This window comes from Carassius gibelio, chromosome B21 (assembly GCF_023724105.1).
Source record: "Carassius gibelio isolate Cgi1373 ecotype wild population from Czech Republic chromosome B21, carGib1.2-hapl.c, whole genome shotgun sequence".
Taxonomy (NCBI): domain Eukaryota; kingdom Metazoa; phylum Chordata; class Actinopteri; order Cypriniformes; family Cyprinidae; genus Carassius; species Carassius gibelio.
Genome location: NC_068416.1, coordinates 25,106,395 through 25,119,320, shown reverse-complemented (window position 1 = coordinate 25,119,320; position 12,926 = coordinate 25,106,395). Strand labels below are relative to the sequence as shown.

The 12,926-nt window shown below is 38.3% G+C and overlaps 1 protein-coding gene across 2 annotated transcripts in view; it reads left to right on the top strand.

Annotated features, from left to right (window-relative positions):
- Positions 1–12,332, top strand: part of LOC127985482 (lipoxygenase homology domain-containing protein 1-like) — a 32,007-nt gene extending 19,675 nt beyond the window's left edge. The window contains exons 9-29 of one of the 2 annotated variants that reach the window (XM_052587492.1): positions 204–355; positions 439–543; positions 624–752; positions 1,741–1,905; positions 2,062–2,243; positions 3,240–3,356; positions 5,470–5,632; positions 5,826–5,977; positions 6,459–6,668; positions 6,791–6,914; positions 7,545–7,750; positions 7,857–8,042; positions 8,316–8,443; positions 8,961–9,078; positions 9,155–9,332; positions 9,442–9,627; positions 9,727–9,897; positions 10,394–10,532; positions 10,613–10,768; positions 11,054–11,560; positions 11,789–12,332. In XM_052587492.1, coding sequence (XP_052443452.1) covers positions 204–355; positions 439–543; positions 624–752; positions 1,741–1,905; positions 2,062–2,243; positions 3,240–3,356; positions 5,470–5,632; positions 5,826–5,977; positions 6,459–6,668; positions 6,791–6,914; positions 7,545–7,750; positions 7,857–8,042; positions 8,316–8,443; positions 8,961–9,078; positions 9,155–9,332; positions 9,442–9,627; positions 9,727–9,897; positions 10,394–10,532; positions 10,613–10,768; positions 11,054–11,534 — 3,448 coding nt within the window. In that variant the 3' untranslated portion in view covers positions 11,535–11,560; positions 11,789–12,332. Of the gene's footprint in view, positions 1–203; positions 356–438; positions 544–623; positions 753–1,740; positions 1,906–2,061; positions 2,244–3,239; positions 3,357–5,469; positions 5,633–5,825; positions 5,978–6,458; positions 6,669–6,790; positions 6,915–7,544; positions 7,751–7,856; positions 8,043–8,315; positions 8,444–8,960; positions 9,079–9,154; positions 9,333–9,441; positions 9,628–9,726; positions 9,898–10,393; positions 10,533–10,612; positions 10,769–11,053 lie in introns of both variants that reach the window. The other variant, XM_052587493.1, reaches the window with a different exon arrangement.
- The last annotated feature ends 594 nt before the right edge of the window (positions 12,333–12,926 follow it).

Genomic DNA, 12,926 nt, shown 5'->3' with positions numbered 1-12,926 from the left:
AGTTAATATTTATTCTATTTCAAATATTGATAGTAAATTTAGTTTCAGTTTCTGGTTCCTCAGATGAAAAATGTGAGGCTTAAGTCTCAATTTGCCCAATTTAATCGAATCACTGTCTATAGAGAAGCAACTGACATGTGACATATTAAAGTGATTTCTCTTTTCTATGTACTCTGTTGACCGTATTTTTGTGTATTGTTCAGGTATTTTTTCCCCTGTCAGCGGTGGTTGGCGGTTGATGAAGATGACGGGCAGCTGGGCCGTGAATTAGTGCCAGTAGATGAGGCTTTCATGAGAAGAGATGAAGACGAAGAAGAGGAGTCATCACCTGCTCAACTCGGACTAGAGCAAAAAGGTTTTAAATGTTACCATGATCTACTTTAACCTAATGGCATTTTCTCATTGCATTGATATTGCATTGATTATGTCTGTGTGTAGCCATGTCAACCACGTTCACAATGAGAGTAAAAACAGGGGAGAAGAAGAACGCCGGCACAGATGCAAACGTTTATGCTATTCTCTATGGAACCAAAGATGACACTGGTAACTGTGAAGAGAATTCAGACTATACTGTTAATACTGTTCACACAGCCGCTTCTGAAAAGTGTGTTTGTGTGTGTCAGGTATCATTAATCTAAAGGCGTCTAAGAACCATAGGAACAAGTATGAGTTGGGACTGATTGACGAGTTCACCATAGAGGCAGTGGACATCGGAAAACTCAAGAGAATGTGTATCGGACACGACAACGCAGGTACACACATTCACACCAGAGATCGTAATGTTTCAAATCTTTATGCAAATATGCTGAATCTGCGTTCTGTAGTTGTAGTTCAAATCTCTGCATTGATGAGTGACGTGTGTGTGTGTGCTCGTCTGTGTGTTTACACTGTAACGAATCGCTGTTCTTTTTACAGCAAAAAACAAAAGTAATGTGCATCCGTTCCTATTAATGATACCGTGTTGTTATTTACAGATAGCATAAAGACGTGTTATAAATCGTATTTTTACTCTAAAACATAATCGTAATGATGTTTCTGCTCCTACTTATTTTTGGTTATTTTAATTATATTTTAATTAACACTTAATTATAAAGTGAAAATCATCTGTTATGCATAAAAAAACACTATTGTTCATTTGCGGTTGGTTGAAAACAAATGAGTACTTTCATTTAGCAAGGATGCTTTAAATTGATCAAAAGTGACAGAAAAGACATTTATAATGTTACAAAAGATGTCTATTTCAAATAATTGCTATTATAAAAAAAAAAAAACATTAAAATAGAGAATGATTTCTGAAGGATCATGTTACTCTGATAGTTACTCTAATATTTCCCTATATTAATGTTTTTACTGTATTTTTTTACCAGTTTCTGATAAATGCAGTCTTTTATGACTTCTCTCAAAAGCATGACAAAAAAAGTTCACTTTCATTGTAAGACATGTTCTCCGTACAAAACACAAAAGTTGTTTAAATTTTACATTTAAGCAATGTGCATGCATATTGAAAATGAAGGTTTATCAATGTCCATATGAATCTGTGTCTGTATCTTTGTCATTTATGCCTTTATGTATTTTTTTGCATTAAATTGTCACTTAATTTATGGTCATTTAATTTCACTGGCTTTCTGAATCCAGCATTGGTGTAAATCCTACAGACAATTACTTACAGTGTACATGTGTGTATGTGGATGTTGCACGTGTCTCTGTGTGTGTATGGGTGTGTTTGTCATGTTTTTTCAGGTGTTTCTCCAGGCTGGTTTCTGGACTGGGTAGAGATCGATGCTCCGTCTCTGGGTCAGCTGCTGCGCTTTCCATGTGGCCGCTGGCTGGATAAAGGAAAAGACGATGGTGCCATTGTCAGAGACCTGTACCCTAATGAACTGCAGACAGTACTATACACACCCTGTATGATACAGGTTTATGTTGCTAACTATAATGATTACAGACTACTACTAAACCTTATTTACTTCATGTGTCAGATGAAAACTTGTGCCATAACACTCATAGACAGACCAACACAGGCTGTTGGTGATACATGGGATTTCTTCTTTTGTGTTGCAGTTGTTCCCTATGAAATCAAAATCTTCACCAGTGATATATTTGCTGCGGGAACGGACGCAGACGTCTTCATCGTCCTGTACGGGCAGAACGGAGTGAGTACGTCTCAGAAGTCTCTCTGCGTCAATAAGAGAGAGAGGAGGATGTACTTTGAACGAGGGGCGGAGGACATGTTCATTGTGGAGGTAAATGAGCTGATCGTTTCTGTGCTGCTCAACGTAAAGATAAAACTAGGGTTGTAAAATGATGCCATTTGTTCTGCTTTATGGGCTGAGTTTTGCTGATGAAGTTTTGCTGCTGGACCAACAACAGACTAGTAAAACTGGCGTAAACCAGCCAGAGTTATTTTAGTATCACTGAGAAACCTGCTTTCACTTTAGGTTTAGTTCAAGTTTGAGTAATTTTGTTGTATGTTTTTGTCATTGTTAGTAGTTCTAGTAATGTTTATATAGTTTTTAGTACTTCAAGTGAAACTAAAATGAGAAATGTTGCCTTGCTAACTAGTTAAAATAAAGTTTGATTTCATTTAATGTAGGGCTGCACAATTATGACAAAAATGATAACTGTCGATTATTTCCTTGAAATCGTTGTTGTGATTATTAATTACGATTATCACAATTTAAATTAAGTGATGTTTATACCATTGTTTGATGCAACTGCATGCCGTATATTTATTTGAAAAATAAACAAGCTGAAAACACTCTTACTGAAAAACTTTTAGTGCTTTTCTATAGTATTAAGCCTCAAATGTCAAATATACATCGGATTGGTTTATGAATGGTATTGTAATGTTATACTAATGTTATACTAAAACTAAAATGTAAATAATGGGAAAACCCTTAAGAAAACATGTAGAAAGAAAAAAACACATCTTAAGCACATGGAATAACATAAGTGGACTGTGAACGATTAATTGCCGCTTTTGAATGATTGTGTAATTGTGCCTTCTTTAACTGTAATAGTGATTAGAAATTTGACTAATTGTGCAGCTCTAATTTAATATTTATTTTATTTCAAGTAACATTTTTTAATGGTTTTAATTTTACTTTCAGTTCTGTTTTTTTGTTAACTAAAATAACCCTAAAACCAACCTGAATTAATAGAATTGAGCATTTCTATTAATACGTTTAATGAAAGGCACTGACAGCAGTGATGTTAATGTTGATTCTGGGCTTCTGCAGTTGGAGGACATTGGCGATATCATTGAGAAAATCCGTATCGGTCACGATAATCGAGGGGTGAATCCTGGCTGGCATTTAGACCGTGTGGAAATTCGCCGACTTCTCCGGAAAGGGAAGGTATTGAGCTTTATCTTACAGTACTTTTCTGTTCCTGTAGCTCAAGTGGTAGAGCATTTCGATTCTCCGGGAACACATGATAGATTGCTAGCCATGAATGAACTTTAAGTCGCTTAAAAGCGTCTGCAAAGTGCATAAATTTAATTTAAATTACTGAACTTTATCTCTGTTAGAAAGAGATCAACTGCTTGTGTACAAATCTGCATGTACTGTACAGGTAAACATGACAGACTTCTTGCAATGCAGTTGGGTTTGTATAATTTTTGGAAAACTCTCAAGTTGTCCAGAAATTCATAGCCCCTAAAATGTCACTTAAAACAGCAAACTGTGGCTGATCCTTTCACGTGTTGGTCAGACTGACTTTTCTGCATAAGTGCCCGTTTTGGCAAGACTAAGCTACGCTTTGGACTAGACATATTGGTCTAAGGGATAGTTCACTCAAAAATTTAAGTTCTGTCATAATCTACTCACCCTTCATCGTTCCAAACCTGTAAGAGTTTCTTTCTTATGTTGAACATAAAATAAGATATTTTAAAGATTGCTGGTAATCAAACAGTTGGTGGTTCCCGCTGACTTCCACATTATTTACTTTCTGGACTATCCCTTTAATTCTGGCAATGTGAAACTTGGTTGGGTCTAGAATGTTCCCGTCTGGCTGTGGGAAACCTTCTTTTCCTCTCCACTGTCTGTCGTACACCCATTTCATTGACCCACATCTTCTCTCTGTTGCCGTTTGTATAATTAGTTCCAGTGACTAATCTTCTCTGACCTGTCGCTTCACTCCAGTGCTATCTGTGTACAGTAGAGGAGTGAAACACTGCCTCAGCTGTAGCTCCGTCAAGCACATCACACCAGCGTGACACTCGGGTGTCAACATACACGTCCACCGCTTACCAGCAGAAACTACCCTTTTTTGAAAACAAATTAATACTTTAACTCATTAAGGATGCATTCAATTGATCAATAGTGACAGTAAAGACATTTATAATGGTACAGAAGATTCCTATTTCAAAAAGATGTTATTTCGAAATTTCAATTCATCAATGAATCTTGAAAAAAAATATGAAGCAGGAAAACTGTTTTCAGCAAAACTGTTTGGTGTGAAATCGTATCGATCTCAAACTTCTGAATGGTATAGTATATTACATACTTTCAGCCTTGACACGGCCCGTGTGACAGATTTTGATATTTGATGGATTATTTCATGAATTGGCTGATTATTAGATGATCATTTGACTAAATATTAAAACTAGCCTCTGCTACCCCATGTTTCTACCCAGACTGGCCAGTTTACCACTAAACAGGTAGCCCTGTAGGGAAAAAGTACTGCAACAGTGAATAAATGACACATTTAAAGGGATATTCACCCAAAAATGAAAATTCTGTCATTAATTACTCACTCTCAAGTCGTTCCAAACCTATCATGATCAAGGTCCAGAGTAAGGTAGTAATCCATGTGACATCAGTGGTTCAACCATAATTTTACGAAGCTACAAAAATACTTTTTGTGCACAAAAATAACGACTTTAGTCAACAACTCGTCTCAACCCTATAGTGCCATCTTAGAGAGTATAACATACCTAAACTGTTCTGTGTCAGCAGCACCATACATGCATACGTTGTTTACATTGTTTACCCCTTGATCTGAACATAAACACAACGTACATACAATGTTTACGTATGTAATACTCTCCAAAATGGGGCTATAGGGTGACACGGAGGAGACAAATTGCTGAATAAAGTCGTTATTTTTGTATTCTTTGTGCACGAAAAGTATTCTCATAGCTTCGTAAAATCATGGCTGACCCACTGATGTCACATGGATTATTTACTAATTTTCTGAGCCTTGATCTTGTAAGGATCCTGGCTGTCTATGGAGGGTCAGAAAGCTCTCGGATTTCATCAGAATATCTTAATTTGTGTTCCAAAGATGAATGAAGAAGGTCTTATGGGTTTGGAACGACATGAGGGTGAGTATGTTCATTTTTGGGTGAACTTTCCCTTTAATCTTTAAATGAACACTTCATGGTATTATTAATCAAATTTCCTTTAATAAAATGTAAAGGCCTAGTATTCAACATGCCAAGAGACTCAAAAATGTGTGTTCATGCAGGGCTCTGAGACCACAATATTCCCGTGTGAGGGATGGTTGGCTCGTTCGGAGGAGGACGGTGAGACGATTCGAGAGCTGGTGCCGTCTGACATCATCGTGGAGAAACTTTCACGAGACGGGACCCTCAAAGTCATCGAGACAGAGGTGGACGACGCACTGGAGAGTACGTGTGTGGACAGTTTTCCGTATATACGTACCTTGATGTACTATATTAATGCATTCGAGAGTCCTAGTTTTATGCATTCAAACTATACATTTTTTGATTCATGCATTACCAGGGTATCAAACCCATGACCTTGGTGTTGCAAGTACAATGCACTACTATTTGAGCAATTGCATATTTGTGTGTGTTGCAGTACACACATATACAGTGATGGTGACCACGGGGGATGTGTACGGAGCAGGAACCGATGCCAATGTGTTCATCACTCTTTATGGAGACATGGGCGACACTGGAGAACGCAAACTCAGCAAGTCTGAGAACAGCAACAAGTTTGAGAGAGGATCGGTGAGGCTTTGTGAGGACATCGTCCTTATGCTTCGTAATTTTGGATAAATTTTAGGTGGAAATTGAACCAATATGAATATCTTGTGGCAATGTCCTCATAAGGCTTGTCAGGTTTGAATATCCTGTGTCTTCAGATATTTTTCACCACTAGAAATACATCATTTAAAACAGTTTGGGCACAGTAGAAATTATGAGACATTATTACAATTTAAATTAAGTTTTTTTATTTTAATATATATTATAAATTCAGCATCATTTCTTTTGATTCATTACTCATTCTAGTGTTGATTTGCTGCTCAACAAACATTTCTTGTTGCGCTAATGCTAATTATTATTCTTTTTGTCACCATAAATGTCTTTACTGATCTTCACTTTTTAATGCATCTTCGCGGAATAACATTTTTACTGACACCAAATATTTCAGTAGTAGTGTAGCTGCCTTCTGATTGGCTGCTGACAATGACTGCTTCTGATTGGTCAGGTGGACACATTCACTCTGGAGGCCGTGGATCTGGGCCAGGTGTTCAAGATCCGCGTTCGCCATGACAACAGCATGCTGAGTGCTGATTGGTACCTGGAACAGGTGGAAGTGGCAGACCAAGATACGGAGGAAGTGTTTCTGTTTTTGTGTGAGCGATGGCTTTCGAGAAAGAAGGAGGACAGACGGATCGACAGGGTGTTCTATGTTAAGGTCTGCCTGCATGCGTGCAAGTGTGCACCTGTGCATGCATGCGTTAACAATGTTACAGTGTTACAGACTAGTCCAGAGCACATCCAGATGTACATACTGTGTGTGTGTGTGTGTGTGTGTAGGGGTATGAGGGAGAGCGAGAGACTGCCTTCTGTCCAATTAAAAAAGTGACAAATCTGGACAGCAACATGAACAAGAAAAACAAGAAACGGCATTCAGAAGAAGAAGAAGACGAGGAAGGATCGTGTATGTATAAGTGTAAACAGTCTTGTCTCCACAACATACAGTGGGCTTCAAAGGTCTGAGACCATCAATTGTTCAAGTTTGGATTTTTATATCATTTAATATAATATTTTCATTAAAAAATTCAATGGTACGAACACACAATTTACAATAAGGTCACATTTTTTTCTCTCAAATCTACTCAACTTTGTGAAAATAGTATCTATTTATTGCTTGTTCATGTTAGTTTACAGACCAGATACTTGATTTTAAAAATGTATTAGTAAATGTTTACATTAACTATAATAAATGCTTAAGGAATAATGTTCATTGTTGGTTTCTGTTATGGAACCTTATTGTAAGTGTTACCAGATATATTATCAGTGTTAAAAATGTATTTATTTATTATTTTATAAAAAAAAAAATAATAATAATCCGCACAACATTACATTTTTTTTTATATTACTCGTTTAACATATTAACTTATAATATTATTAAAACATTTTGTAATTTAAATTAATTTAATTTTATTTAATGTAAAACACCCACCACGTCCTTGCATAGTTAAAGTTTATTCATGAGTAAACACCACTATTCTCTAGTTGAATTTAATATGAGGAAAAAATGAAATGGTGTGTATGTGTGTGTGTATAGTGATTCCCTACCACTTCTCGGTGACGACGGGTTGGGATCGGGATGCTGGGACGAGTAGCAGAGTATATGTCATCATCATAGGAAAGAAGAACAAAAAGACAGATCGCCTCTGGCTCGACTCGGATTGGAAAAACAGATTCCTGCCTGGATCCTTGGATTACTTCACCTGCTATGGAACTGATGTTGGCGACATCAAGAAAGTGGAAGTGAGTGAAAGCGCACACACAGATTCAGTAGTTTGTATTCGTAAGCTCAGTGTGCAGTAAGTACAGATACTGCAGGTGTCAGATTGTCGGTTTGTGTCATGTGTAGTTGGGTCATGATGGGGCGACTCCAGAGAGCTGCTGGTTAGTGGAGGAGCTGACGGTTGATGTGCCGACTAAAGCAGTGCGCTACGTGTTTCCCTGTAAATGCTGGTTGGCCAAAGACAGAGGAGACGGACTCACTGCCCGTTTCTTTGATGTACAGGATGCAGAACCTGTCAACATCCCACAGAAGGTACACCATTTCCTTTCATTCAGCCTTACAAATAGAAATAGCTTTATATTATATTTTATTATGGTATATACCGTACTATTCAAAAGTTGAGGGTTGTATGATTTTTTTTTTAAACGTTTTTGAAATAAACCTTTTCTGCTCACCAAGGCTGCATTTATTTGAAAATTCCTCCAGTCTTCAGTGTCACATGATCCTTCAGAAATCATTCAGATATGCTGATTTGCTGCTGTATACTACAGTAAGTGTACTTCATGAAAGATATTTTTCTTCTAGGTGATCTATGAGGTAACGGTGATAACAGGAGATGTCCAGCACGCAGGTACAGACATACAGATCTACATGACTGTGTTTGGAGTCTACGGCACATCTGAGGAAATGCTGCTGCCAAAGTTAGAGGACAGGTGCATACACACACACACACACACACACAAAAACACAAGGATAATGTACAGTCAGCTGGCGATTATTGCAAGATAAATGTAATGTTTTCATGCAGTTTATTTAGCAAAAATATTAATTTGAGTTGAAAAATATAACAATCTAAGAAAAAAGAATACAATTAGAATGTAACTACCTACAGTGTTCTTTTATTGACAATCATATACTGCTATAGATTTTGTTAATATTTCTAATTGGGCTTTATTTGTATTTTCTGTTTTCATTTAAAGTTTAGTTAGGTTTAGTAACTTTGTTGCTTATTTTTATTCTTTTTTTTTTTGTACAACTAAACTTACAGTAAATAGCTGAAATAAAATAAGATAAATATTTTTTTTTAATTTTAAATTTATTTCAGTAAATATTTTATTTCAAGTAAATAATTTTTATATGGTTTTAGTTACCTGATTACCGTGGACCACATTCTCTCAAAAGTGATTATGCATTAAAAAATTTTCATTTTTGTGTTTAATATGTGTGTAGGTTTGAACGGGGGCAGACGGACACATTCAATCTGGAGATTGAGGATATCGCTCCTTTGAGAAAGATGAGAGTGCGTATAGATGGTTCTGGAAGCAGACCCGACTGGTTCCTGGATAAGGTTTGTAAGAGAAAGTGACATACGTTTACTTTAATTCCGCAAGCCTTTAAAAATATTAATAGGTGATTGTATGTAGATTGAACTTCATAACCTGCAGACGGATGAAGTGGCGTTATTTATGTACGAGGAGTGGCTGTCTCGCTCATACGGGCCCAAGCGGACGCTTCTGTGCGAGATGCCTGCAGTAATAGATGAGGAGGAGATGGTGGAGCTCACCACATACACCGTTTCTGTGAAGACCAGCGATGTAACTGGTGCACACTTCTTTGTAGTGTCTACTTCTGCTTAGAAACAATTCTTTGACTGCTTGTGTTTGTGGTCACAGATACAGCAGGTTGTAACCTATGATTGGTTGCTTTTTAGCGGCTGGAACCGATGCTAATGTGTGGATGGTTATTTTTGGGGAGAACGGCGACACTGGGACGCTGACTCTGAAAGAAAGCAACAACACCAACAAGTTTGAGCGCAAACAGATGGACACGTTCCGTTTCCCTGACATCCTCAGCTTGGGCGAGCTCTCGAAAGTGCGCATTTGGCACGACAACGCAGGTGAGCCAATCAGAGCGCTCAGAACAACACTCGTGATGTCATCTGTCATCAAACCTCTATGTGTGTGTTTGCGCTAAACAAGTGTGTTTGTGTTGACAGGCCTGGCTGCAGGTTGGCACCTGGAGTATGTAGACGTGCATGATGACATCTTGGGGAAGAAGTTTCGTTTCCAGTGTGACCGCTGGCTCGCCAAGAACGAGGATGATGGACAGATAATGAGAGAGCTGGCATGTGCCAACAATGACGCAGTGGATTTTGATGAAAAAACCAGTGAGACACACAAGAGTTCACACACACACACATACAAATGGAGTGAAGTAAAAACAGAATTCAGTTGGAGTTCATAACTTTCCCATTTGCAACCCATTTTACTTCCATAATGTGACATATTTCCAATTGAAACAGAATTGATAAAGATATAAATATAAGACTGAGAATCTGTATTCAACTTTGATAATAAAAAGAGCCATTATTAATTAGAATTACTACTTAATTATTAATTAATGACACTGTAGTAATTGCTGCTGAAAATTCAGCTTTGCCATCACAGGAATTAATTACATTTTAAAATATATTACAATAGAAAACTGTTATTTTTAATAGTAATGATATTTTACAATATTACTTTTTTTATTGTTTTAAACAAATTAAATGCAACCTTGGTGAGCTGGAAAGTCTTGCCAAACAAAACAAAACAAATCTTAATTATTTGCATTTGTAAATTAGATTTGGGATAATATAACAGCATGTGTTTCGCCTCATACAGAATATGAAATCTTGGTCACGACAGCAGATATGGACGATGCTGAAACCAAAGAGAATGCCTGGATCGTTCTAGAAGGGAAGAAAGGACGTTCCAAAGAGTTTGTGATGGAGAACTCGACTAAAAAGAAGCGTTTTTTACGGTAGCTGTACATTTGTTTCTCAGCTGGTGTTCATTTCTAATTGGTGAGCATGTGTTAAACTGCTCCATGTGTGATTTCAGAGGTGCTTCGGACCGCTTTGAGTTCTCCTCCAAGGAGCTGGGAGACATCGCTAGCATCTGTCTGGGACACATCCCTAAAGATGGCAAGAAAGTCAAAGTGGAAGCCTCCTGGTTTGTGGAGCAGGTCGTTGTCACCGAGAAGGAGCTGGGCAATAAGTGAGTGATCTTAGAGAGACTCTTAGAAAACTAGAAAACTTTTCTAAACCTGTATGAGCTTTTTTTTTCTTCTACTGAACACATAATATATTTTTAAGAATGCTGGTAACTACACAGTTACTGGGGTGGTAGCCATTGACTTCCACAATATGAAAAAAAATAAATAAATACAATGGAAGTCAATGGCTACCAGCCTTTAAATTATGGTTTAACCTCACGATCTGGGCTTCTGAGGCTAGAATATGCATGCTCCATATTATCCATAATCTGTCCTATTTCACTCAGGTATATCTTTCGTTGTGACGCCGCCATCCCTCTCTCCTCAAAACGGGATGAGTTCCAGACTTTCGAGTGCAGCAAGTTCATCGAGAGCTTCACCAGCAAGGCCCAAAGCCTCGTACCTGTAAAATACGAGCTCATCGTAATCACGGGCGACGAGAAAGGCGCAGGCACCGACGCCAACGTCTTCATCACCATCTTCGGCTCCAACGGTGACTCCGGCCAGAGGCAGCTTACCAAGAAGTTCCAGAACCTGTTTGAGCGCGGCAAGACCAACCGGTTTATTCTGGAACTGCTGGACCTGGGTGATCTGCTCCGCATGCACGTGGAACACGATAACTCTGGACTCAGTCCTGGATGGCTCCTGAGCAGGATCGAGATTACAAACACGGCCAATGCCGTGACCACGGTCTTCATTTGTGGGAAATGGCTGGATAAAAACAAAGCGGACGGCAGGATAAAGCGCGTGATCTATCCAAAGTATTGACATTTATTCAACCAGTCAATGGTCCGGTCAGTATTACTAATGAATATTCATTATATGACATGTTCATATCAATGATCTTGTTGTATGTTGTACCAAACCTGTTTGGCTTTCAAAGGTCTCGGTTTGACAATCAATGGGATCCGATGTTGTTTGGTTCCAAACATGATCTTCTTTTCTGTTCAACAATAGAAAGAAAGCCATACAGGTTTGGTTGTCCATTTTAGAGATGAGGTAACCTCTTTGATGTTTTCCAGCCACAGCTATAAGTAAACCATGACTAAGCTGATGGTTGAAAGAGAGTCCAGTGTTTCTCCATCTTCCAGAGTGCCACCTCACCAGCGTGCCTCTAAAAGAGTTTGTATGATTTGACAGATGTGTGAAAGTTGTTTTATTTGTATTTTTAAACATTATTATTTCGTACATATTGTTACCTCTGTGAGGAGTGCATGTGTGTGCAACAAGGTTCGTGGAGTAAAACTCAACTCTGAAACCACTGCTTCACGTTTGTCTGTCTTTTAATATATTTAAGTATTTAAGAATAATAGTATTTAAAAACCTTACCGACTCCAAATGTTTGAATGGTAGTGTGTATATATAAAGACACAGCGTTGATGTAATAGGGTCCCACATTCAGGTAGGTCTTCAGCTTTAAGTCATTGTGTGCTCCAAAGATCTCTTGAGTGCTTCCACCAGCTCAAACTTACAATCCTTGGCTTCTTTTCCCGTCCCCACTGAGCGATCCATCACCCACTCCACGAATCCAGGAGTGTCCATCATCAGCTGCTGATGTCAATTCTGTCTTTTTTCCACATCGCAGTAAAACAGAGGTGTCAAGTTGGATGTTTTTCATTTAATACGTTATGTAGTTTTATTTGGTCACAATATTTGTTGGTGGCATTTCAAGACAAAATTTGTAACCTGTTTGAACAGTACTGCATGAAGTCGAACACATCTAAACACACACACCCTCACTTAAAGTGAAGATTGGTAGCGCGCTGCAGTGAAGCTCTGGGAAGGGTTGTGTGCTTATGTTTCGGATCATCAGCATGGGGTGAGAGCTCAGACAGTTAAACCACGACTCGGTCAACAGTAGCAGGTCATCCGTCTGCTGCTCCATCAACACAAGCACACACATCTCACAGCTAAACCCATTATCTGCTCACAATTCCTCTGAAAAAACACACCCACACACTCACAGGTAACCTGAGCAGCTGAGCCAGAGCCTCCAAACATCTGCCCAGATGTTCAGTGTTCAGTGGCTCCATCAGCGACTCATTCTCTCCAGCACAGACGTGAACTTCTCTTCTGTAACAGACGGTGGCTGAGTGAGAAGTAAACTAAAGTAGGTTTAATACTGATTCATTCAGGTTAGATTCAAATTCACAAGCTATT